Here is a 22794-nt window from a genome sequence, read left to right on the forward strand (position 1 = left end):
TTTGGCCCGTCTTCTGCCCGCTAGGTACTTTTGCTTAAAAACTCCAGTTCAGGGAAACCGTAAGGAAGGAAGACTGAAAGGATGTCTGACTTCCTCACGGGTGCTTTTAGGGTGCTTTAACACAGTGGCACTCAGAGCACATGTGGGGATGAAGTGAAGAAACAGACGTCTCTAGAAAATACGTCCTAAGAGGCTTAGCATCTATTTGGAAAGGAACAACTGCCTCATTTATGCTCTCCTAGTTGAACGTGACTTGAAACTGTAATCGTCAGTTGAACACTGCGGCTTACTTGGTGTCACAGATTTGATGAAATTCTTTTGTTTTCCTGTGAATGTGCCTCGGCTCTCCTGGTACTTTGCTACAGGTCCCCGTAAAGCAAAGCTCCCAGCCCCTCCCGCAAAAACAACTGGAGTTGTAGTCCCATAAAACTCTCAACCAGGAAACTACCCCAAAATAAGCTTTATTGCAAGAAAAGTGTCATATTTGATACATAGACCTACAAAGACAAACAAGACCCAAAACCATAAGTTTTTCCTCACAAACACTTGATTACAAATTTACAGTTTCTTTTTTTAGTTATTAAAACAAAACAAAACAAAAACCCAAACTGGATATAACTGGTTACTAATCTTTGGTCAGCACAGGTGTGAGAAGAGCAACCCGGAGCCTGCATGCGCTTTGGCCATTTCACATATGAGGTTTGGTCACTGGTCCAGGGACAGGTTCTTGGGTTGAGAAGAACACGGAGACGTACTCTTTATTATAGCACGTTCTGGTACAATATCTTTTTAAATGACTAAAGCAAACTAAACATCAATTCATTGTACAAACATCTTTCATACACAATAGGCTATGATAAAACGAGGCATATGGTGTATAACTACAGTATTAATGAAAATTCTAAAAAAAAAAAATGGATTTAAAAAAATCAACATATATTCCTTGGCTGTACTGCATGATTTGTTTGCACATATGGCAATCCTGAAATAGCTTGAACATAATAAATGCACCATTAATCTAAGACAGCACCAAACACTACAGAACGCCAGGTGTTCCTTTTCAAAGGAACGGCAGTTCTTCAGCTGCCTACGGTACCACGAGTATGCAGCACACCCTGGGTAAGAATGAGGTGTTGTGGGTAGCACGTGTGCTTCCTTGAGGTTATGAGAAGGAAATACAGTACGGTTTGGCCTGCAACGCTACTGGTCTCACAAGCAGTCAAGGTATTTTGCTACAGTGTCGTGCTTCATCTTCGTTGCCTGGTGTGTCTGGTGATGTGAAATATCGTCACAACGAGCCGCTCTGGCTTTGATCTCCTTTATAAAAGATCTCATGACATTTCTCTCTCTTAAATTATTGATTACACTGCCCACTCAGCTCTGTGAGGCTTTCTTTAAAATAATCAGATGTGTACCAGTTGGACGACTGGCAGAAAACCAAAGGAAACATCTCTTGAATCTACTGAATTTTTAAAAAGCACCTCTAAAAGAAATAGCTCAAATTTATAAATCTAAAGAAAAACAAGTGAGTTTCCCTTTTTTGTTTACATAGTTTGTTCATTTCTCCATATATTACTGCATTAAAAATAAATAAACATCTATATTTTTTTAATTAGCAACTATAGCAAAATACCCAAAGTGTTACAGACTGCTAACAGAAAAAAAAAAGCTCACATTATTTTTGTGCATTTAGTGCCATATGCTGATCTCTTGAACATTTAGGTTTTCTTTTTTTTTTTTTAATATATTTTAAAGTGAAGTTATCTAAAAAATACAGTAACCACGGTTGCCTTTGTACTCAAATCTTTGGCCACACCAGAGTCTAAATTATCCCTCCCTGTGAGGGTCAACATTCTGAAGTCTGAGACAGGGAGGAAAGAACCAAAATTGTCTTTTTCTCCTCTTTAAAACTAGTCATTGATTTCTCAAAGGCTTCTGAAGGCTGGCTGTGCAGGGATTTGAGCCTGGAACCAAGTCTGTAAGGGGTTAATAGAGCTGAATCTGCAGCCTCATTCTGAGAGCCTCCCCGAGCTCCCCTAGGAGGTAGTCGTCCTCATTGCTGTCTTCCAGTTTTTTAAGCTCCTTCTTCTTGTAGAGACGGATGCTAGTGATTTCCAGTGTGTGTGTGCCGGGCACCAGCTTCCTCTTGGCTGTGTGCAGGTAGCTGAGCCCATTCCTTTGGTGGATGCGAAAGATGCCATCATCGTTCCCTTGGGAGATGACATAGCGGATGTGATTATTGAGAGGCTCGATGGCGGGCATGAGTTCCAAGATGTGCTCCTCAGAGCCAAGGCCAGAGAGGTTGAACTTCATTTTCACGGGGCTGTCCATGTCAACACTTTCCAGGCTGGTCTGTTCCACCTGGAGAAAAAGCAGGAAACGGTGTGGGAAGAGCTTCCAGAACACAAGGAGAGGACGCGAAAGGGGCCTGCTGCTGGGGCTGCAGCCACAACTTATTGCTCCCCGTTTCTGCGCTTTCCGTATGAGTAGTGCTTGGGAAGGAGGCGACTATAACTTCCGGACAGCGGGGAGAAAAGGTCAATTCCGCAGGGCTTGCCCTGCAAATCCTTACGACTTTTCACTCAGCCTTATCCAGGTAAAGTTACAGGACTGAGCCTACAGAAAGTATTCACATTTCAAGTTCTTTTGATGAGTTTGTGAAATATCATGCATATTAATAATTTCAAAAAGACAATTTAGAAAAAGATTGTAATTTTTTTTTTTTTCTGACGTCAAAACGAGAAGTGCAGCTGTTATCCAACAGCAGGGACTGTCCCCAGAGAAATCTTCACTCTGAAGGCCTGGCTGGATTTCTAAGGCCCACAAACCACAAGCAGAGTGTGGGAGTATGTTTACTAGCAGCCATTAGTGCAGAGGGAGCAGCCTGCAGAGTCCTCAGGGCTCAGGTTTGAATCGGCTTTGGTAAAAGCCAGTGGGGGCAGGGCCCAGATAAGCCAAGTCTCACTTGCTCACAGAGATGGGAGGTTTAAGAATGCTATCTTAGTAATACAGGCCAAACAACAACAACAACAACAATAAAAAAATAATGCTTTGGCTGGGTGCCTGTTAAGAACTTGGCTTCAGTGGCCCAGAAGTGCCATCAGTGTTCAGACAGATTCATCCCAAGTACCACAATGGGAAGGTTTTAGAGATAAAATATCTGGATTTGTTGTTTAGGGTACTTGATGAATACCTCAACTGTCATATTTAAATCAGTTAGGTGCTTTAGTTTACTTAAGGTAAATGGAATACTGGTCTATTATTTGTTATGAAATAGAACCACAGACCGTTGGGCTACAGAAGTCTTGTCTTATAGATGAAAGTTTCTGAAACCCAGAAAACTGAAGCGGGTTCCCCAAGTCACACAGTTGGTCGAACAGATGTTTTTGGTGGAGGAATTTCTCAGTAACATTAACTAAAGAGAGTGGTGCTATCCTTGATCTTTGGGGAAAATCATCATCATCTCTAGATACTGAATATGACTCAGTGACAGTCACTGAATGTGTGCAATATATATGCCAGGCACTGTTCCAGGCACCTCACAGTACCAGCTCAACCCTCCCGTCACCCACTCTTCAGAGGTAGGTATTTTTATTCCCATTTTACAGGTGAAGACGTTGAGGTAGAGAGGGGTTAAGTAAACGCGACCCATGGAACACAGATAATGAGCGGGAAGGGTCGGGGAGCATATATTCAAGAGCAGGCAGTCTGTGGCCCACCCCCACAACACTCTGCGGAAGACCACTCACAGCCGAGAAACACCGGCAGCAGGCAATTCAGATCTTCAGTTTCTTACAAACTACAAGTTATTTGGAGATAAAATTTCTATGGGAGGAACACCTATCTCACCAATTGTCACAGAATATGAGGCCTAGTCGGGTTTCCTACTGAAAATCAACATCGGCCTAGTTTACTACAGATGTATAAAACAGAAGTGGACAAATTCAAAATATTTTTTTTTTGAATCATTTCAAAATAACTATTTCTTAGATGGACATCTTATTGCCCTCCGGCACAAATCAATCAAAAACTAAAAACATATGATCTGTGATTCTTAAAGTCTTTTCCCCCCGTCCTTGTGTTTTAAGCTAATAATCAACTAATTTTGATTGACTGGCCTCTGCCATATTGTGCCCGTTAATTCAGCCATTAAATTTCAAGATAGTCGTAGCTTCACTGAAGCTACATAAAGTTTTACCGCATGGTACACATGACTTCATATGGATAAAATCTTGAGACAAAACAAAGTGAGGTTTACTCACAGCAGTGGGTTCAGGCTCGTGAATATTTCTCTTCTGTCTGCTGTCTTTCTTAGAGTAGCCGTTGATTTTGCACTCATAGCATGCTTCCGGGGACAGAGCGTTTTCCTCATCAACTTCTGCATCCAGTGGCAGGTACTGCCCTTTGTTAAATCCCATTCCTGATACACAGTGGCTATTTGCAACAAGAAGCAAGGCATTGTTAGGCTTGATCACAAGCTTTGACTGTAGCTTTCCAGTGATAGAGCAAAGACTTTTCAGAAATAAGACACCAACGAAGCAAATTCTAAGCTCATAAACACAAAAACCCAATTTTCTCTGTAACTCTCTTTAATACTTAATAGATGAGATTTTCCAGTATTTTGACCACCAAAATTTTTCTGAGAGTGAGCCCTAGGTTTCCTCAATTTTTTTTTTCTTTGATACACTTTTTTAAAAATTTAAGTATTGTTGTTATATAATACTATATTAGTTATATTAGTTTCAGGTGTGCAATATAGCGATTCAACATTTTTACATCTTACAATGGGATCATCCCTCTAATTCTAGTAATCATCTGTCACGGGGCAAACTTATCACAATATTATTGACTATTTCCTTTTTACCCTTTCACCCATTTCCCATATCCTCCACCCCTCTGGCAATCATCCCTTTGGTCTCTGTTTCTATGAGTCTGTTTTTGTTTTGTTTTGTTTTTTGTTTTTTTTTAGATTCCTCATATAAATAAAACCATATGGTATTTGCCTTTCTCTGTCTTATTTCACTTAGCATAATACCCTTTAGGTCCATCCATGTCGTCACCAATAACAAGATTCTTTTTTATTGCTTCATAACCTTCCAAGAGTGTGTGTGTGTGTGTGTGTGTGTGTGTGTGTGTGTGTGTGCTTGTTAATATCATCTTCTTTATCTATTTATCTATCAATGAACACCTATGTTGCTTCCATATCTTGGTAATTGTAAATAATGCTGCAATAAACATAGGGGTGCATACATTTTTTCAAATTAGCGTTTCTGTTTTCTTCATAGGCTTCCCCAATTTTCGATCCCAATTAGGCTGAAGCACTTGGGTGTAGTTAACCAGGGAAGGTAAAAGCAGAATATGACTTTCCAAAGAGAATGCTGAGAGAGGTTCCACTGCTTGCGACAAAGCTCTCCGCGTAAATGACCGACTTCTGAGCTCCTGTTTGGGTTAGTGAAGCAATCAGTGAGCTGGCTCTCCATGGCCCTGGTCTATAGACCAAGCTTTTTGTTTCAAGTGTAGTTGTGTAGCAAAGATGGACAGATTAGTCCACCCCCTCCCAGTGCCTGCCTCACACACCACTCTTTCTGAAGAAGGCTACCCTGACTGACGCCCAAATTCCCATCTTCTGTGCTGCTGAGCACAGGCTGCGTTAATGGAAGAACGCAGGAGGCTGGCATTTCAGCGCCAGGCGATGGGGCTTGAGAGACTGTACTTGGGAAACTGTGGTTAGTGGGAGGGAATCAGGCCCATGGAGCCACCTTGTGCTGAGCAGTGCCACCCCAATGAGGTAGGTCCTCTCTGTGCAATAAGAAGCCAAGTGAGCAAAGAGAGGGACAAACTCCTTCTTCAGGAACCACTGGGCTGGCACCTGCCAAAATTCACAGACGACCCCGAGGAGAAGTCATTTCCACGAGTACCTCACAACCCAGGTATCTATGGCAACATGGGAACTGCAATTTTAAACATTTGTCTCTGGTCTTAAGGGATCTGACTGAATCAACTTAGGCCTTTCTGTGTGGCAAGAGTGACACTTGTATACAAGTTCAAGGTTTAGGCTCACCACAAAGGAGGTATCCCGTAACACAGCTATAATCCATATGCCCTCTAGGTGCTTCTATCTCCCATACCCTTCATGCTCTGATCAACCTTTCGTCTCTTGGGCTTCTAATCACTGTTTACTTCTCTGCAGTGCTAGGCAGCCAGGAAGCCTGAACTCAGGGAGGGACGCCTGAGTTAGAACACGCCCTGTGGACTGCGCTTGCTTTCCTGTTTGCCGGAAGGATGGAAGCCTTACCCCTGTCCCACTCTGTAGTACCCAGGAGGGCAGCCGCAGAGGTAGCCCCCCTCTGTGTTGGAGCAGCCGTAGTTGCACGGGTTCTTGGAGGAGGAGCACTCATTCACGTCGTGGCAGGCACTGGAGAACTGGTCGAAGGAGAACCCCGAGGGGCAGGCACACTTGTAACTCCCCAGGGTGTTGTAGCAGGAAGCAGAGCCACAGGCATTCGGATTGGAGCATTCATTCTCGTCTATGAACACAAAGTAAAAAACTCTTTATGTGGGGAAAGGGACAGTGATATGAAGAAGAGCCTGAGTCCCAAAGTACCTGTGATTTTATAGGGGAAATAATTCCAGCTCTGCGTCAAAAAAAAAAAAAAAAAAAAAAAAAAAAAGTTTAGTCCGATGGCTGACTGCAAAGCATATGAAATTTAAATATAAATGAAATGACAAAACCCAACGAATCCTCCTAAATTATGGCTTTAAAAGACCTTACTCTACCCTTTTATAGTCTGTCTGTGCTGTGTCTGAGTGCACTTGGTAGCCCCTTGGGATAGGTATCTGTAGTTTGCCTACTGAAAAAACTCTTCTATTCTCTTTACAGAAGGTGACTTCAACAGCCTCTATCTCAGACAGATTCATAAAAGTAGAAAGTAGATCACTAGTTGCCAGAGGCTGTAGGGAGCGAGAAATGGAGAATGAGTACTAATGGAGTTTTTTTTCGGGGGGTGATGAAAATGTGGTGATGTTGCTGGTTGCACGCTCCTGTGAAAATATACTAAAAACCACTGAACTGTACAATTTAAAAAGGTGAATTTTATGGTATGTGAATTATATCTCAGTTTTATAAAGCCTATATTTATATCTGCATTTGTATCCATTCTCTCAGCAATTCCCAAAGCCTTCATTACATATGGGGAGAAAATATAGAAAAAAATCTAAATACCCTAAATGAAAATAATTTAAATACCCTAAATGAAAATAATTGAAAGAAACATTATTTAACTGAATCTATTGAACCAACAAGTTAGTGCACTTTTAACTGCCTGAGGACCCATTAGGTGCAGTCTGTGCCTTCTGAGACGGTTTGTATCCAGCCATCAGCTACCTCGGGCTTTACTAGTTCAATGACTTACATTATACTGTATGCCTGACAGCAGGATAATTACGGGTTATACCTTCAGTTTCCCTTATCATTTTACAAGTTCAAAACCTGATTGTGCTTTCAACTTTGGAGATTATAACTTTGCTCTTAACCATCTGGTTGATATACAACATGTGGCTTGGCTCCTTTGGGCTTTATTATAATCCAGATTTCACTCTGGGCACAAGTCACGTCTGTTCTGTAGAATTCTTTCAAATTCTTGTGACTCCAGTGGAGTGTCTGTTTACTTAATATATGACAAGTATATGTTTCAGCCCACGTGGGGAAGTGGACCCATTTGCAAGTAGGTGTGTGCCTGGGACACAACGGCTAGAGGGAAGTGCAGATCTGCAGTGGCTCAGTGAGATTATGGAAGATGCAGATGGCGTCTCAGTGAAGAGGCCTCTCAGACAGGAAATTAAACTCCATTAAGTACGGCACAGAGGTCACCGAAAGGGTAGATGTTATTAGGCACATTTTTGTATCACGATTACAGTTTCGGAATTAAATCGGACCGCCAAATGTAGAATTCTTAATCACCGGATATAAAATCTGCTATGATTATCTAATATGTACAGATTCTTAGCCTTCATTTTATGGAGAGAAAGTAGATAAATAAATTCTTAATAACTAAGCTACCTTATGACATAAATAGAACTGCTATTTTATTTCTATAGGCAAAAGACTTGGAATTCTGCCACAAAGGCTCATCTGCTTTTACAATTAAATCTGACATTTATATGCACGATTTTTCTTCTAACAGAGAATGTAAATTAGGTTATAATTTAACAAAATTATCCTTCTAAGAATACAGTATTAGGCATTGTGTTAAGTAGAAAACTTACCAGGCAAAACCAAATAATTGAATAAATTTCATTTTAACATACCAATGACAAGAATATTTAAAAATACGTAAAATTTTTGGAAGCACTTTATATTAATATGCTATAAATGTACATCATGGTATAATTTTATAGATTTAGGTAATCTGACTTTAAAAATGTGTTCCTGCGTGAGACATACTTTGAATCGACTCAAGACACATTGTTATGTTTGAATTACTCTAAAAGGCCACAGAAGCAATTGGAAGTTACTAACACTAAATAACTTAAAGCTTCATATATTAAGACATCAATTTTCTTCGTATGAAAATGTTAATAACATTGACTTATTTTCAATTTTTAATAATTATGATGCTTGCAAATATTTGAGAATGTTACCTACATATGCATAGTCTGTGCACCAGAATGTTTTAAATGTTCTGTGGTAACTAGCTGGAAACTTCTTGAAGTGTTCATTTGAATTAAAAGCTTTTTTCAATGTTAACGCAAAGAACTGTCATTTTTCTTAAATTAGAAGTAGTATTAATAACATTTTAGGTTTACCATTTAACAGTATTTAAATTATCTGATGCCTTTAACTAAGTTTTTTTCATTTTCTAGGCGACTCAAGATAAACCTCTCTTGGTTTTAAAGAATGAAATACTTCATTCTATATCTCCTCTCAATCATATGAATGACTGAAGATATTCACACACATAATGACAAACGAAAATGGTCTGTGGCTTTTTAATTTGCATTTTGTCACAATTCTTGTTCTTTTGTTAACTTGTTGCTTTTATTCCCAATAGGTTATTTAATTCTATTCCTGTTATGTATTCGAGTTAAACTCCAACTGTGTTGTTAATGGATTCAGGGCAAGAAAGTCAGCAATTTTATTATGCACCAGCTGAGTTCCTCAACCCTGCATGGAAAAATCTAGAATTTTTAGAATAAATCCCTGCTGTATCTTACTTATCCAAAGACCTGCTGCTTAGAGGTGCCTATTCTAGCAAAGCAAGCTCATAAATGAATATTTGCAGTTGGGGATATCTGCTTATGTGTCTTTAGTTTTGAACTCATCTTTGAAACCACTTATTCCTCTGTCCATAGAGTCTCTCTGGATTAGGCACATGGGCTTTTGGCTGGACTCCAGTGTGAGCTGCTCTGGGGTGACTGCCTTGCTGAGGTGCCCACTCTAAGGATCCCACAAAGGGGAACTGGGATACCACACAGTCTTGATTTTAAGTCAGACCACACTGAGTGAAAATCTGTGAAGCTACTTTTGCAACTTGATGTTTACAGTAGACAGAAATTTCAGGAAACTTAAAAACTTGAAAATTGAATTGATGCTTCATACATGTTCCTATTTCTTATGGTTGCTTAAAAAACAGGAATTCTACTTGTGAAATATTAGAAGATCACTCTTTTGCCTTAAGTTCCAGAGAATTAACTAAGAAGTCCATGGTATTTGCTAAATAAAGTGGTGAGCTTCATTTCATAAGCAACATAATATAATGAAATCGTTTTACACTGTTTTAATAGCTATCTGATAAAGTACCATTCCCTATATTCCAAAGAGTATACCTATACTTTGCTTCTGTTTATAAATCAATAAACCAGGGCATAAGGACTTTTGCAACATTTTTTTTTCCTGTGACGAAACAAAAAAGTAAATTAAACTTATGAAATTATTTTGATTGACTAACTCATCATTTTGATAATCCTTTAAAATTTGGTCCTTAACCTCTTGATCATTAACGGTCTTGGCATTTTCCTCTATGAGTGTGTATTTGTGGTGTGGCAAAGCATATGTCTTTGACCTCGCACAATAGTTGAGACTTTCAGAGTGAGTTTCCCTTCTTTGAAATTTATCTTGATTTCCTTCTCAATTCACTAACCTGTCATCGGAAATTTCATTTGAGAAGACCATAAAGGACAAAGTCAGATTAATTTATTTAGTGGATCACTCACAGTAAAATATTTGAAGTACATGTAGGATAACTGAAATCACTGCAGAGAAACAGGAAGCTCCCTGCCATTTCTCTGTGGGACCACTGTTCCCCTTTCTGCTCGGTTAGGCCAGCATCTAATGTCACAATGTGTTAGATGGTGTGTCTGCGAAGAACACTCAAATGGAGCCAGGAAATTAAGCAGCTAAGTAAGTTAGCTGGTTACTCAAGTAGAGAACAGTGTTCTCTTTGATCAATCTCTCCTTAAAAGGCGAATTTCCATGACTATTTTTTATGCAAGGAACAGAGCGGAGTGCCCACAGATTTTATCTTGCAAACACTTCTGTCTGTACTTTTCAACAGAATTCACTGTAACGAGGTACTATTTCTATCTTAAAGTACTTTGCCTTCTTCATTACATCTATGTGACTGAACAACACAGATGGACAGTCCTCATTAAGTTAGTCTGAATTCCTTTATATTTGTATGAGGGCGCTGGATGGGTAAGCCTTCAACCTTAAATCTAAAGATACTAAGTTACTAATAAAAAGCCCCTGACCTTGGCAAATGAAGAAGATGATTCTTGACACCATCTTTAGAAACTTAAAATTACATCCAGCAGAAAATTAAAATGATAAAAGCTCTAGTTGAGTTTAGGTACTTAAAATCATATTCGGATTTTGGATATTTTCAAACATACACCCAGAATAGAATTTAATAGAATGGATCCCCACACATCAGTCCTACATACTGGTTTTTAAGTTCTAGGATTCAAAGGCTACACTGAAATGACAACCTTTATTATTGTTCATTTTACTCAAAGATACTTTAAGGTGAGAAAAGCAGACGCCATTTAACAAGTGAGTGCTCACCGACACACTGATTCCACTGGTAATGCTGAATATATCCTTGGGGGCAACCACACCTGTAGCCTCCCAGGATGTTCTGGCAGCCATGTTGGCACCTATGGTTTCCATCACATTCATCGACATCTGCAAAAAAAAGCCCAGCAAGATCTTTGTGTAACCTCTTTCTACTATTCTTAAATATACTCTAAATGCAACCTGGAGTAATTATTATCAAGGGAACAAACAAACAAGACACACAGAGAGGCTATGATTTTTCCAAGTCACATGGTTATTAGTCAATGGTGGTACAAAGAATGATTCTGAGATAAGACCACATTCTTATGCTATCCACCAGACCATGCCACATCAATGCTCCAAAAAACATCTTAATTTCAGCAAATAAACCATAGCAACCCCAAATGCTGTGCATTTTGGATGGATTAACTTGCATATGGTCTGATTTATTTGTTAAGTGATATAATTATTCTATAAATATTGCATTACATATTCTAGTAGATTCAAAAGTAGATTGACACGTAATCCTCATTTTCAGGAAGATACAAGCCCTAGAGAGATACCTAAAAAATATAACTGTTTTGCATGCAAAAATTTTTAATTATCATTCAAGATTAATTAGATGCAAATTTTAAGCGTTTGAATGTTATTTTTAGACACGATGTGGTATTATTACACATATGGAATAACTTTTTTGTTCATACATGCATAGTCTTTTGGAATGACAACTGAGGCTTTGAAAGCTACCCATAAAGAGTGAAATAAAATTGGCGTGTCTGATGTGTATGTAACAAATTTATATGGATAATTAATAAATGGTATCTTATGTGGACAGTCACAAGTTAAACTCACACGTGGCAAGCAGCTGTATGTTCAGAATACTTTCAAAGTCTCAACTTTGGATATAACATATTAAAATAGAAAATTCTAAAACTGAATTGGTGGCTGCAAATTAGATACACATAAAGTTCTATAATTCTTATAAAGCGCCTATTAAAAACTTTGAATACATTTCTAGAATTAACAATCATGTCTGAGAATAAGTAATTAAAGGGTGACTAAAATTAATAAGAACATAAATTGCAATATTATATAAAATATAAAGGTCATGTATATAGTCTCTTAATCTCTGGTATGGGCATTTTGTAAAAGATACCGATCCTCGTACATTTGTCTTATATACTAGCACTTGCGATGGAAATGTTAAAGAAGCATAGGCAGATTGCTATTTTATTCCCACTTAAACATTCTGTTAGACTTTACAGGAAATACCTACTGCAAGGGGGACTTCAGAGGAAATGCCCATTGTAGAAAAGAGTCAATCAGGAGTCTCAAGAAAAAATAACTTGGAAATAGCCATCAGTTTTCCCAGGTGCTTTCGGCACATGTCTCCAATTCTCTAGGATAACTGGTTCTTTTTCTTACACTCAACTTTCATACAATTAGGTACCATGGTACAAAAGTCCAATTTTTTTTTTTTTTACTACTGTAAACCATATAAGGTCCATAATACTTTTTCAGTTCTCTTCTTTTATAGATCAGTAATTAGAAAAACAGTTCAGTTCATTTAAAAGCCAATTCACACTCACCAAAATTTTGTTTCATCATATTTTCTTTTGCTCCCAAAATGATATGAACAAAAGTCCATTGCTGGGTTCTACTTTGTTAAGTATTTTTTCTTTTGAAATGATCACAATGTTTCATTTAGTGGATTGAAAGCAAAAAGAAAATGGCGTTATGCTACACTAGAGTATGGATTTCTGAGCGCGTAAATTCACCTTCACAGTTGAGTCCGGTGGCATCAAGAGAGAATCCTCTTTGGCATTCACAGCTGAAACTTCCAGGGGTGTTTTGACAGATCCCCTTTGCTCCGCAAAGAGAGGGCTGAGACCCACATTCATTGTTGTCTAGCAAAGCACGAAGGAGGAGAGAGTCAAGCCTGCTGATTATTACCTAACTCAAATTTCACTACATGAAGTAAAAAGTGATATTAAAGCCGAAGTTTCATGACATGAAAACAGCATTTTAGGATTCACTGTCATATTAAAGGCAAAAATGGTAAGAAAAAGTATATTTCAAGAGATTCGTAATTAGAGCGTAATTTGGGTTAATTCAGAACATGGTTTTCCATAACAGATGGGAAGTCCTTTAACGTAAGTGTCTCCTAAAATAAAAACCCCAGCATGTTCATAGCATGTTCAAAATTAAAGTGAACCTTTAATCATAGTTTATCTGAACACACATGGTTATATTTAGAATGTGATATAAAGGCACCACTTGGAATATGCCTGCTGTGTGTACGCTGGACTATATAGGCCTTTTTCTTTTGGATATTGTTTCTGTGAAAAAAATCCATGTTATTAGCAACATTTTTAGATCATTATTTTGAGGGGTTAGTGCTAAATATAAGTATTAAGATATTATTCTATCATTTTAAGTACAATTTTTATACATCTATCAAAAGTTTGTAAAATTTCCCATTTGTAGTTTTGTCTTACCAATACAAGCAGTGTGATGCTGTGTGAAACCAGGCGGACATTTACAAGTAAAACCTCCTAGCGTGTTGACACAGAGGAACTGGCAATTGTGCTGTTTGGTCTGACATTCATCGAGGTCTGAAATGAAAGAGAGAAGTCTTGGAAAATCAGAGCAATGTTATCTGACTATCTTTTCTCATGAAGCCACAGGAGGTGTGCATGTTCTATCAGGAGTATTTTGTCTATATTTTTGCTTGAAGCTTTATAGACTTCAATATGCATGTGGCAAGCAGTTTCTTTTCACAGACGGGAGCAGGAGAAGTATTATGGGCTACTATGATAGGATGGCAAAGGTGACAAAACACAAAGTTTTCTTAAAATAAGAAATCGAATAGATGAATCACATTGGTTTCCACGAACTATTTTCAAAGTTCACACCGAAAGATTGTATTTAATGCACAGTTTAGTACACGGCTGGTCACCTATTTCTATTAAAAGATAGGCTAAATAAAAATAAAACAATCTGAAAATTGACAAAGGTCTTAACACAAACATTGAGTGAAGTTCTCAGGCTTCACATGAAAATACCATCATAAATATCTGAGAAAGCAAAAATAAAGCATCTGTAATTCTAACAAAAGACTCAAAGTGTGATTTTAGTTAGATTGAAATTTAAGATAGGAAAACATATTTAAATAAATTTACAAAGCAATATAAAATGTAGACAAGACTAACTCATTTTAAAACTTAAAAACACACATACTTTAGTTGTATTCATTTATAAACAATATGCAAAATTAAGTTGACTCATAATGGTTCACTAAAAAGAAACAGGAGACTAGCACTGCTTGCTATGTTATTTATTTTTTGATATTCCTTAGAAATAAAACTTCGTTTTCTTAAGAATAATCTGTATTTCAAAAATTTAATTAGATAGGAATTTCCTCGGTCCATTAATTTCATACTGATGAAGTTTTACATAAAATTGAATATATGAGTATAGTATTAGAGCTATTTAAATTATCTAATTTAGTTTGATAATTGTTTTTGATACTATCTAAGCAAAAAATTAAATTTACCAATTCATTTTCAGTCTTTGGCAATAATCAAGATAGTTTACAGAAATGAAATCTTAGATAAAGAGTAAAAAAAATCTTAGTTTAGTTATTTGTCTCAATCTCTTCCTTCACCAAAATTTTTTGTTTTAATTTTATTTTTATTTTTTAATTTAATTTAATTTAATTTAATTTTCTAGGCAAGGCAACCCTTGGTTGACCTCACAGATTGCAAGGACCTTGTCAGTCTGCAATCCCTTATTTTTATTTTTTACGCCTACAGCACCTGATCATCCTAGGCGGTCTCCCATCCAAGTACTAACCAGGCCTGAACCTGCTTAGCTTCCGAGATCAGACGGGATCAGGCTTGTTCAGGGTGGCATGGCCATTGACAATTTTATTTATTTTTAAATTTCTGCAATATGCTGTAAGAAGCACACTACTAACTTGGGTTTTAATTCTCCCCGCCTGCTACACCAGACTCCTTGCTCACCTTTGCATGTCTTCCCATCCTCCTGCAGGACATATCCCCGTGGACATGAGCACTGGTAACTCCCCTCCGTGTTCTTGCAGATGAAGTTGCACGGTTTAGGGGACTGGGAGCATTCATCAAGATCTAAGCAAAAGTGATGTGAAGATTAAATTCTTGGTTAAAAGAAACAACCAGCCTCTTTCCTCCATCCACAGTCTCACTTCGTTCTTTGAGCTTTTCCTCTTTAACTTAAAATGGAAAACAGCCAGAGAGAAATGATGCACAGAACTACTTTCACTCAAGTGATCTACTGGTTTACTTTGTAGATCAATCTACGGATCTTGGATAAATATTATAATGTCTTGACAGCTGTCTGGGCTCAAAAAACGCCAGGTTAATGTGCTTTAAGTTAATGTGCTTTACAATTTGAGAACCATAAACTTAAAAGTAAGAGTTTATTTTGACACATGGATGGTGGCAGAAGTTCTTTTAAACTTTCTAGGCTGACACTCCCCTAGGCAACTTGTGGGGTCACAGAACATGCTGGAATCTTTTATTTGCCCCTCGAGGTCCATTCGTCACTCTGGTCTACCCTGCTTATGGGCCCAGGAGGCTGTTCTCTTGCCCTGTTTTCTTGCTGGTCCTTATTGCCTCAATTTCCTCCCTGAAAGATGGGCTTGGACTGACTGAGTCATTGGGTCAGAGGTCACAGCTCTTCTCAAGGCGGCCCTCTGTGCATACATTTCTTTTTCCAGGTTTCAATAACCTCTCCCTCGTTTTTTATGGCCCAGGAGTGATACAGCCCCAAAACACAGCACTATACCTTGTGGTTTCTGTACACTCAGCCCACACCTTTATAGATATAGTCCCTTTGTTAAATCCTCCTTAAACTGTCCTCATTTGAATATGTTGCCTTTTTTTCTGCTGGGACTCTGAGAGCAAACAATCTCCATCTTCTCTGTAAAATATATTGATTGATGTCCACAGAATGCTGAAAGCTCATGATTAATAGCCTATTCTCTATTACTTTCATGCCCAATCAAGTGTTTTTTTCTTAATCTTTTCATGCCAGGTGTACTTGTTATTGAAATAGGTACTTTAATGGGATATCACATAAGTTGATGAAATGTGAAAGAGAAAAGATTTTTCTTCAATGAAAACTAAGTTGAATGCTTTGGAAAGACTTAATAAAGGCAGATCACCCCAAATTGTCACGGAATTGTGTGGATAAGACAAAAATTAAATTAGGAAAAGAGATTTTAAAATGTAGAAGGCTTCTGTACAGAAATTACTTTGCAATTGGAAATTTTAGATGTGGCTTAATTGGTATATTTTATGCAAAAAACATGAATGAGGAACATGCACAAAGCATTCTCTCTCTATATGCAAACATATTCATTCATAAACAAAAGCCCATTTCTTTCACCAAACAATGACAGGTCATTTATACATCTTAAAATATAAAATGTTGAAAGTATGTTTTTAATAATTTTTATGTTTCCCTGATTGAACAGACTTTTTGATAACTTGAACAGTTCTGTGTCCCCTATTATGGGACAAGGCATTGCACAACTACTATAATATTAAGAACCACATTATTTAAAGGAATAGCATCATTTAAATAAAATGTATATTCCATAGCTCCATAATAAAGATGCTCCACTGGCAGTAACTGACTTGTAGAAAACGGTAGTTGACAACCCCCAGACGCAGAGATGCCTTGCCTTACCCACACAGGAGGTTCCGCTGATGTCTGTGGTGTAGCCAACCTTGCAGAAGCACCGGAATGAGCCCATGGTATTGATGCACTGGCCATTAGTGCAGAGGTTGGGCATAACCTTACATTCATCAATATCTGAGACGAAACAAAAAACAAACTAAAAACAAAAGCTAATATGTATGTAAGGATAAAACTGGTTAGAAACTAAGAGAAATTACGGAATCAACGTGAGATAGCTAACAACCAACTTTCATAATATTGTTGAGAACCTTTTCATCATTCAGGTGAATGGCAACATGGAAGGGATAGAAAAATAATCTGAAGCAATGGGAAGAGATAAAACAAAGGTCGTGTTGAAAGCCCTGTTTGAGTTAACTCATTTTGAAATCTAAATATGGATTATTTTGGGGGAGCTCTAGAAAGCTATCTTTTAGAAGTTCAACTAATTTGGAATTTGTGATAATCTTCCATGGATTGGCCTCAAATCTGCACTTGTGTTAGACACTAAAGAAAGGGTTTTATTAGCAAATAATCACATAGAGTTGAGAATCTGTATAGTAATAGAGGAAAACGATATTTTTCAGGACATAAGTTGGTTGTACCAAAAAAAATGGAAATGCTAATCAATTATGAGACTTGCTGGTTTGCAAATATGTTGCACATAGAATGAATTCTGGTGCACACTCAAATAAATAAGCAACATTTATTTAACTAAGTATCATTTCGGGGTTATAAGCATGGCTTTTGGGGTAAGACAGATGTGTTCCACTCCTGGGTCCATCCCTTAAAAGGGGTGTCATCTTGGGGAAATAAGTTGTTAGTTACCTTAGCTTTGTGCTTTAGTTTCCTCATTTGTTAAAAAGGGAATAATAAATTCTACCTCTTAGGTTTGATGTGAAGGTTACATCTTTTAAAGTTTCTAGAGCATTAGCGAAAAGCATATACAAACAAATATTTTAACTACTATTATTACTTTACCAATTTTTCCCCTTTTCCTTCAAATTGATCTGAGTTAATAAAGTTCACTGCATTGACAATATGCATGAATATCCTCAACTCCTTACCTCTTCCATCAGTGGTGTATCCTGGGCCATGGGGACATATCTTTTTGTACTGGGCAGTTCCAGGAAGTGGGCAAAGCTCACACTGGTGACCCCAGCCTCGCCCCCCATCGCAGCAGCATTCTGACTTTGTGACAAGGTTGCGGCTGCTGGATGCCATTTGACACATTGTCTGCAATACCTCTGCAAAGCAGAGTCCCTGTCGATTGTCTGAAATGACAACATGGTCAATAAGAATCAGTGATGTGGAACAAACACTTCATTATCTTGATCTTCAAATTAAACAGGACAATCGATACTCTCCTTCTTAGCAATAATTTTTAACAAGATATTTATTGTTTTATATGAACAGTCACACTGTTTAAGACAGGTTAACAATTACAAAATTTTATTGGAGGTTAAGTTTATAGAGTGTTTTTTTTTTCACTACAGACAGTTTATTAAATTTGACAAAATGTGATATATTTTAGAACAGATTTATTTTCTTCGATCCATCAGCAACTAAGTGATAGTAAACTGCTGTTTTTGTAGAATCCAAATGAAAGAACAATTAAATTAAACATTTCCCTTTATGTATGCAAACAAGTATCAGAATTTGATTTTGAAAAGCAAATTCTAGACTATATTATAAATTTGGTACATATTCAATTTAATCTCATATTTTCTACATCTAAAAGATTGTTCAAACATTTGGACTAAGTAGATTTATTTTTTTAGTACAAAAAAGGGATTTCTCTGATGTAGATAGGTAAAGAAATCTTTAATATGGTTTTATCTTTCTATGTCCGTTATCTTTTCTATTTCTGAAAAGGCCAGTGGTTAGTGAAGGTCTAGATTGAAGACAACAAAAACCAAAATATATTTTCCTGATGAACAATTTCCTAGGATTTGAAGCAGATGACATCATCTTGAGAAAAATCTAGAGTTGAAACATGCTGTTTTTACACCAAATCAAATGATGAATGCTCTTATTTCTGTTTGCTTTAAGTTTTATTACTCCATATTTTTGTACCTCAACGTAATTAACTAAAATGGTTTACAATGTATGCATTATAACACAATGTCTGAGATTTATATTTTCCACAAGAAAATATTTTCTAAAACATTTTTCTGTACCATAAAATAAAAATTAACCTTCATTGCATTTTTGAAATATGGCATTTACTTTAATATCATTAATATAGCAGAGCTTACCTCACATCGCAAATATTTTCTTTTGGAATTAAATCATCCCCTGATGTAAGTTTGACTAAAGTCACATTTTCCATAGAGTTTAATTAATCTTAATTTGGGGAAGACTATATTTAAGGCAGTTATTTACATTACACATAGATGTGCATACAATGCACACACATACAAACACGTCATCTTAATAGATGTGTATCTTTAGGAAAAGGTATGTAGATTACTCAGATTGAGGGATTTGTTTAGCAGACAAGGATATATAGAGAGAGCTCTTCTGTGATTACATCATAAAACAGATGTTTTATTTACCAAGTAAAATACACTCATAGATCAACTTACCGAGGCATTCAGTGCCTGAGGAACTTGACTGAAACCCTTCATTACACTCGCACCTATAGCTCCCAATAGTGTTAACACAACGTCCATTTTCACATATTCCTGGTTTGGTTCTGCATTCATTTTCATCTTTAAAAAATAAATAATGTGAATAATGACTCAAATCATAAAATTATAATTTAAAATAATCTTATTTAAAACTTCTTTACCAAAATACTGATATGAGATAAAAACTAGCCCTGTGTGAATACTGATTTATTCTCAACTTTACATTGTTCTTCTATGTGGGTTCTTTCTTAACAATGTGTTTTCAACCCCCGATCTTTCGGGGAAGAGACAATGTTTGATGGAGAACTGGAAAATTGGCCTCCAAAAGGGATAGACTTGAGACACCGGACAAGGAGGGAAGAACTTTGGGGAAGAGTATGCCAGTTTTTGTGATGTGAGAGAAAAGAAAGGCTGGGGCATAGAGATGGTGTTAGGGAAGAGTGTTGAGTAGGGTAAAAGAGCAAAGTTGTTTTATTAAAATTCTCTATATACTTATTTATTGTGTTTATTTCATATTTTGTAAGTTTTGTTTGAGGTTTTCTTTTTCGAAGCTATGTTGTTAGGCGCATAAGAGAGCTCATGACAATGAAATCTTTTTGATAAATTGTTTTCATCTTTACAGTTTTTAATTATCTAAATCCTCAATTTATTGACAATTATTTTGCATGTGCTATCATCATTTGCCTTGAATAGCTTATTTTCAACCTCTCTCACATTTTGATTTGGTACATTTCTTGTAAAAAGCACAAACCTGGATTTAAAAAAAAATTTTAATTTAAATTGAAATTTTAAAATTTATCAGTTAACTAGCGATTTCAACTATTTATATCTATTACGATTACTGATGTTTGGAGTCTTACCTGCCATTTTATATTGTTATATATTTACCATGCTATTGCCTACTTCTCTTAATAGTTCTTAAACCAGTCTTTTCCTATGCCCCTTTCTCATCCCTAACTCATGTTTGGAAGTTATAATCTTTCTGTTCTTCCAAGGGTAACCATGAAACAACTTTGATACATATTCTTTACTCATATTTTTCTATCAACTATCTGTTTCAAAAGTTTCTGGAAGTAACAATACCTTGGGGCATGAGTTTACTTCTTTCAGGTCTCTCTCTATAGCACCTGCCATATTGCTATCTAGAAATTTTGGTTTGTTATATTTTTTATGTACCATGAGCATACTATATATGTGTGTGTGTGTATCTATCTATCTATCTATCTATCTATCTATCTATCTATCTATCTGTCTGTCTGTCTATCTACCTATCTATCTAATTTATCTATCTCACATTTTTAAAAATCCATTCATCCACAGACGGTCACTTAGAATGTTTCCATGCCTTGACCATTGTGATAATGCTACAAGGAACATGGAAGTACAGCTATCTTTTTGAGATAATAGTTTTGTTTCTTTTGAATATGTACCCAGAAGTGGAATTGCTAGATAATATGGTAGTTCTATTTTTAATTTCTTGAGGAACCTCCACACTCCGTACATAGTGGCTGCACTAATTTACACTCCCACCAACAGTGCACAAGGGTTCCCTTTTCTCCACATCTTCAGCACTTGTCTCTTGTCTTTTTGATCATAGCCACATCCTAGCAGGTATGAGGCGGTATCTCATTTTTTTTTTTTTCATTTATTTGGCAATTAGTGATATTGAGCACTCTTTCATATACCTGTTGACCATTTCTGTGTTTTCTTTGTAAAAATGTCTATTCAGGTCCTTTGTCCATTTTAAAATCAGATTATTATTATTAGCTATTGGGTTTTATTTGTATATTTTGAATATTAACTCCTAGTTACATGTTTTGGAAATAGTCTCTCTCATTCCATAGGTTGTCTTTTAATTTTGTTGATGATTTCCTTTTCTGAGCAGAAGCTTTTTAGTTTGACATAGTTCCACTGTCAAAGAGCCTATCCTCCATGTTTTATTTCAAGATTTTTATGGTTTCAGGTCTTTCTTTCTAGTATTTAATTATGAGTTAATTTTTATATATGATGTAAGATAGAGGTCCGGTTTCATTCTTTCACATGTGGCTGCCAGTTTCCCCAGCACTTTTTATTGAAAAGACTCTGTCGTATATTCTTGGCTCATTTGTCAAAAATGAACCCATATATGCATGGGTTTAATTCTGGACTCTCTATACTGTTCTATTGCTCTATATGTCTGTTTTTATGCCAATATCATAATATTTTGAATACTATAGCAATAATATAGTTTGAAATCGGGAAGCATGATGACTCCAGCTTTGTTCTTTTTCCTCAAGATTGTGTTGGCTATTCAAGGTGTTTTGTGGTTTCATACAAATTTCTTGAAAGTGTGATCTGTGGTTGTCATTCCTACTTCCTCACCACTGATTCTTTCTGTAACCCATGTCCTCTACCCCTACATGGAAACTATTCCTGAAGAGGTCACCAAATCCAATTACTACTACTCTGTATCTTATTCTTATCTCATCAGCATCATACACAAGCGACTGCTCCCAAGGTGTTTGAATAATCCATTCTTTTAACTCTCATGACTCCCCAATGACCTGGAGGACTTCTTATCCCAAATGGCTACTCATATTAGTCTCCTAAATATTTTTAATCACTCTATTAGAGTGCCCAGATCTCAGTCTCTCAGTTACTGCTTCTTCCACTTTCCATGTTCTTCTATTCTCTCTCTGTGTTCTCATCCAATCTTATAATTTTTTAAACACTACCTATTTGCCAGCAATTTGGCTCATCAATACATCTGCCTATTTGATGATACCACTTGGAAAGCTAATACATATCTGATGCTTAATATGGTCCCAACAGAACTTCTCTACTACTGTGCCCCCAATCACACCTGTTTCTTCCAATCAGTCTTCTCCTTATCGCTTAATAGTAGCTTCATCCGATCAATGAGTGCATGAAAAAATCCCAGGACTCATCTTTTATACCTCTTTCTTTATCCACCATATCCAATCAATACATTAGCTAGTTCTGTTATTTCTAAAATATATTCTAAATCCGTGCATTTCATCACATTCTTACACTACTATGGCTTTTATCTGAGCCTCCGCTGTTCTTCATCTGATGATTTTAATAGCCACCTAAATGAATCCTGCTTCTGTGCTCTTACACCCTTACAATGCATTATCTGTAAGACAGCCTGAGGCCTTTTAAAATGTAAATTAGACAGTAATAACAACTAACACTTAATTGAAATTTTACTATATATGTCAAGCACTGTTCTAAGGGTTTTATATGAATTCACTATTCTAATCTTCCCAACGATCTTATGAGGTAAATGATCTATCTCATTATTCCTATTTGTTTTCAGATGAGGAATTTGAGGCACATGGGGAAGCCAACTTGCCCTAGGTCACAGAGCTAGTAGATATGAAACTA

General features: G+C 36.8%; 1 protein-coding gene and 1 pseudogene across 1 annotated transcript in view; both read right to left on the bottom strand.

The window, feature by feature from the left end:
* Positions 1-445: 445 nt before the first annotated feature.
* FBN2 (fibrillin 2) overlaps positions 446-22794 on the bottom strand; it is a 257218-nt gene continuing 234869 nt past the window's right edge. The window contains exons 56-65 of the mRNA XM_039848604.1: positions 19363-19488; positions 17842-18048; positions 16787-16912; positions 15079-15201; positions 13552-13668; positions 12832-12960; positions 11063-11182; positions 6296-6527; positions 4263-4434; positions 446-2361 (exon numbers count right to left, since the gene is read on the bottom strand). Coding sequence (XP_039704538.1) covers positions 1987-2361; positions 4263-4434; positions 6296-6527; positions 11063-11182; positions 12832-12960; positions 13552-13668; positions 15079-15201; positions 16787-16912; positions 17842-18048; positions 19363-19488 — 1727 coding nt within the window. The 3' untranslated portion in view covers positions 446-1986. The remainder of the gene's footprint in view (positions 2362-4262; positions 4435-6295; positions 6528-11062; positions 11183-12831; positions 12961-13551; positions 13669-15078; positions 15202-16786; positions 16913-17841; positions 18049-19362; positions 19489-22794) is intronic.
* Positions 14860-14978, bottom strand: LOC120590982 (uncharacterized; annotated as a pseudogene).

This window comes from Pteropus medius, unplaced genomic scaffold, assembly GCF_902729225.1.
Source record: "Pteropus medius unplaced genomic scaffold, Ma_sr-lr_union100, whole genome shotgun sequence".
Lineage (NCBI taxonomy): Eukaryota > Metazoa > Chordata > Mammalia > Chiroptera > Pteropodidae > Pteropus > Pteropus medius.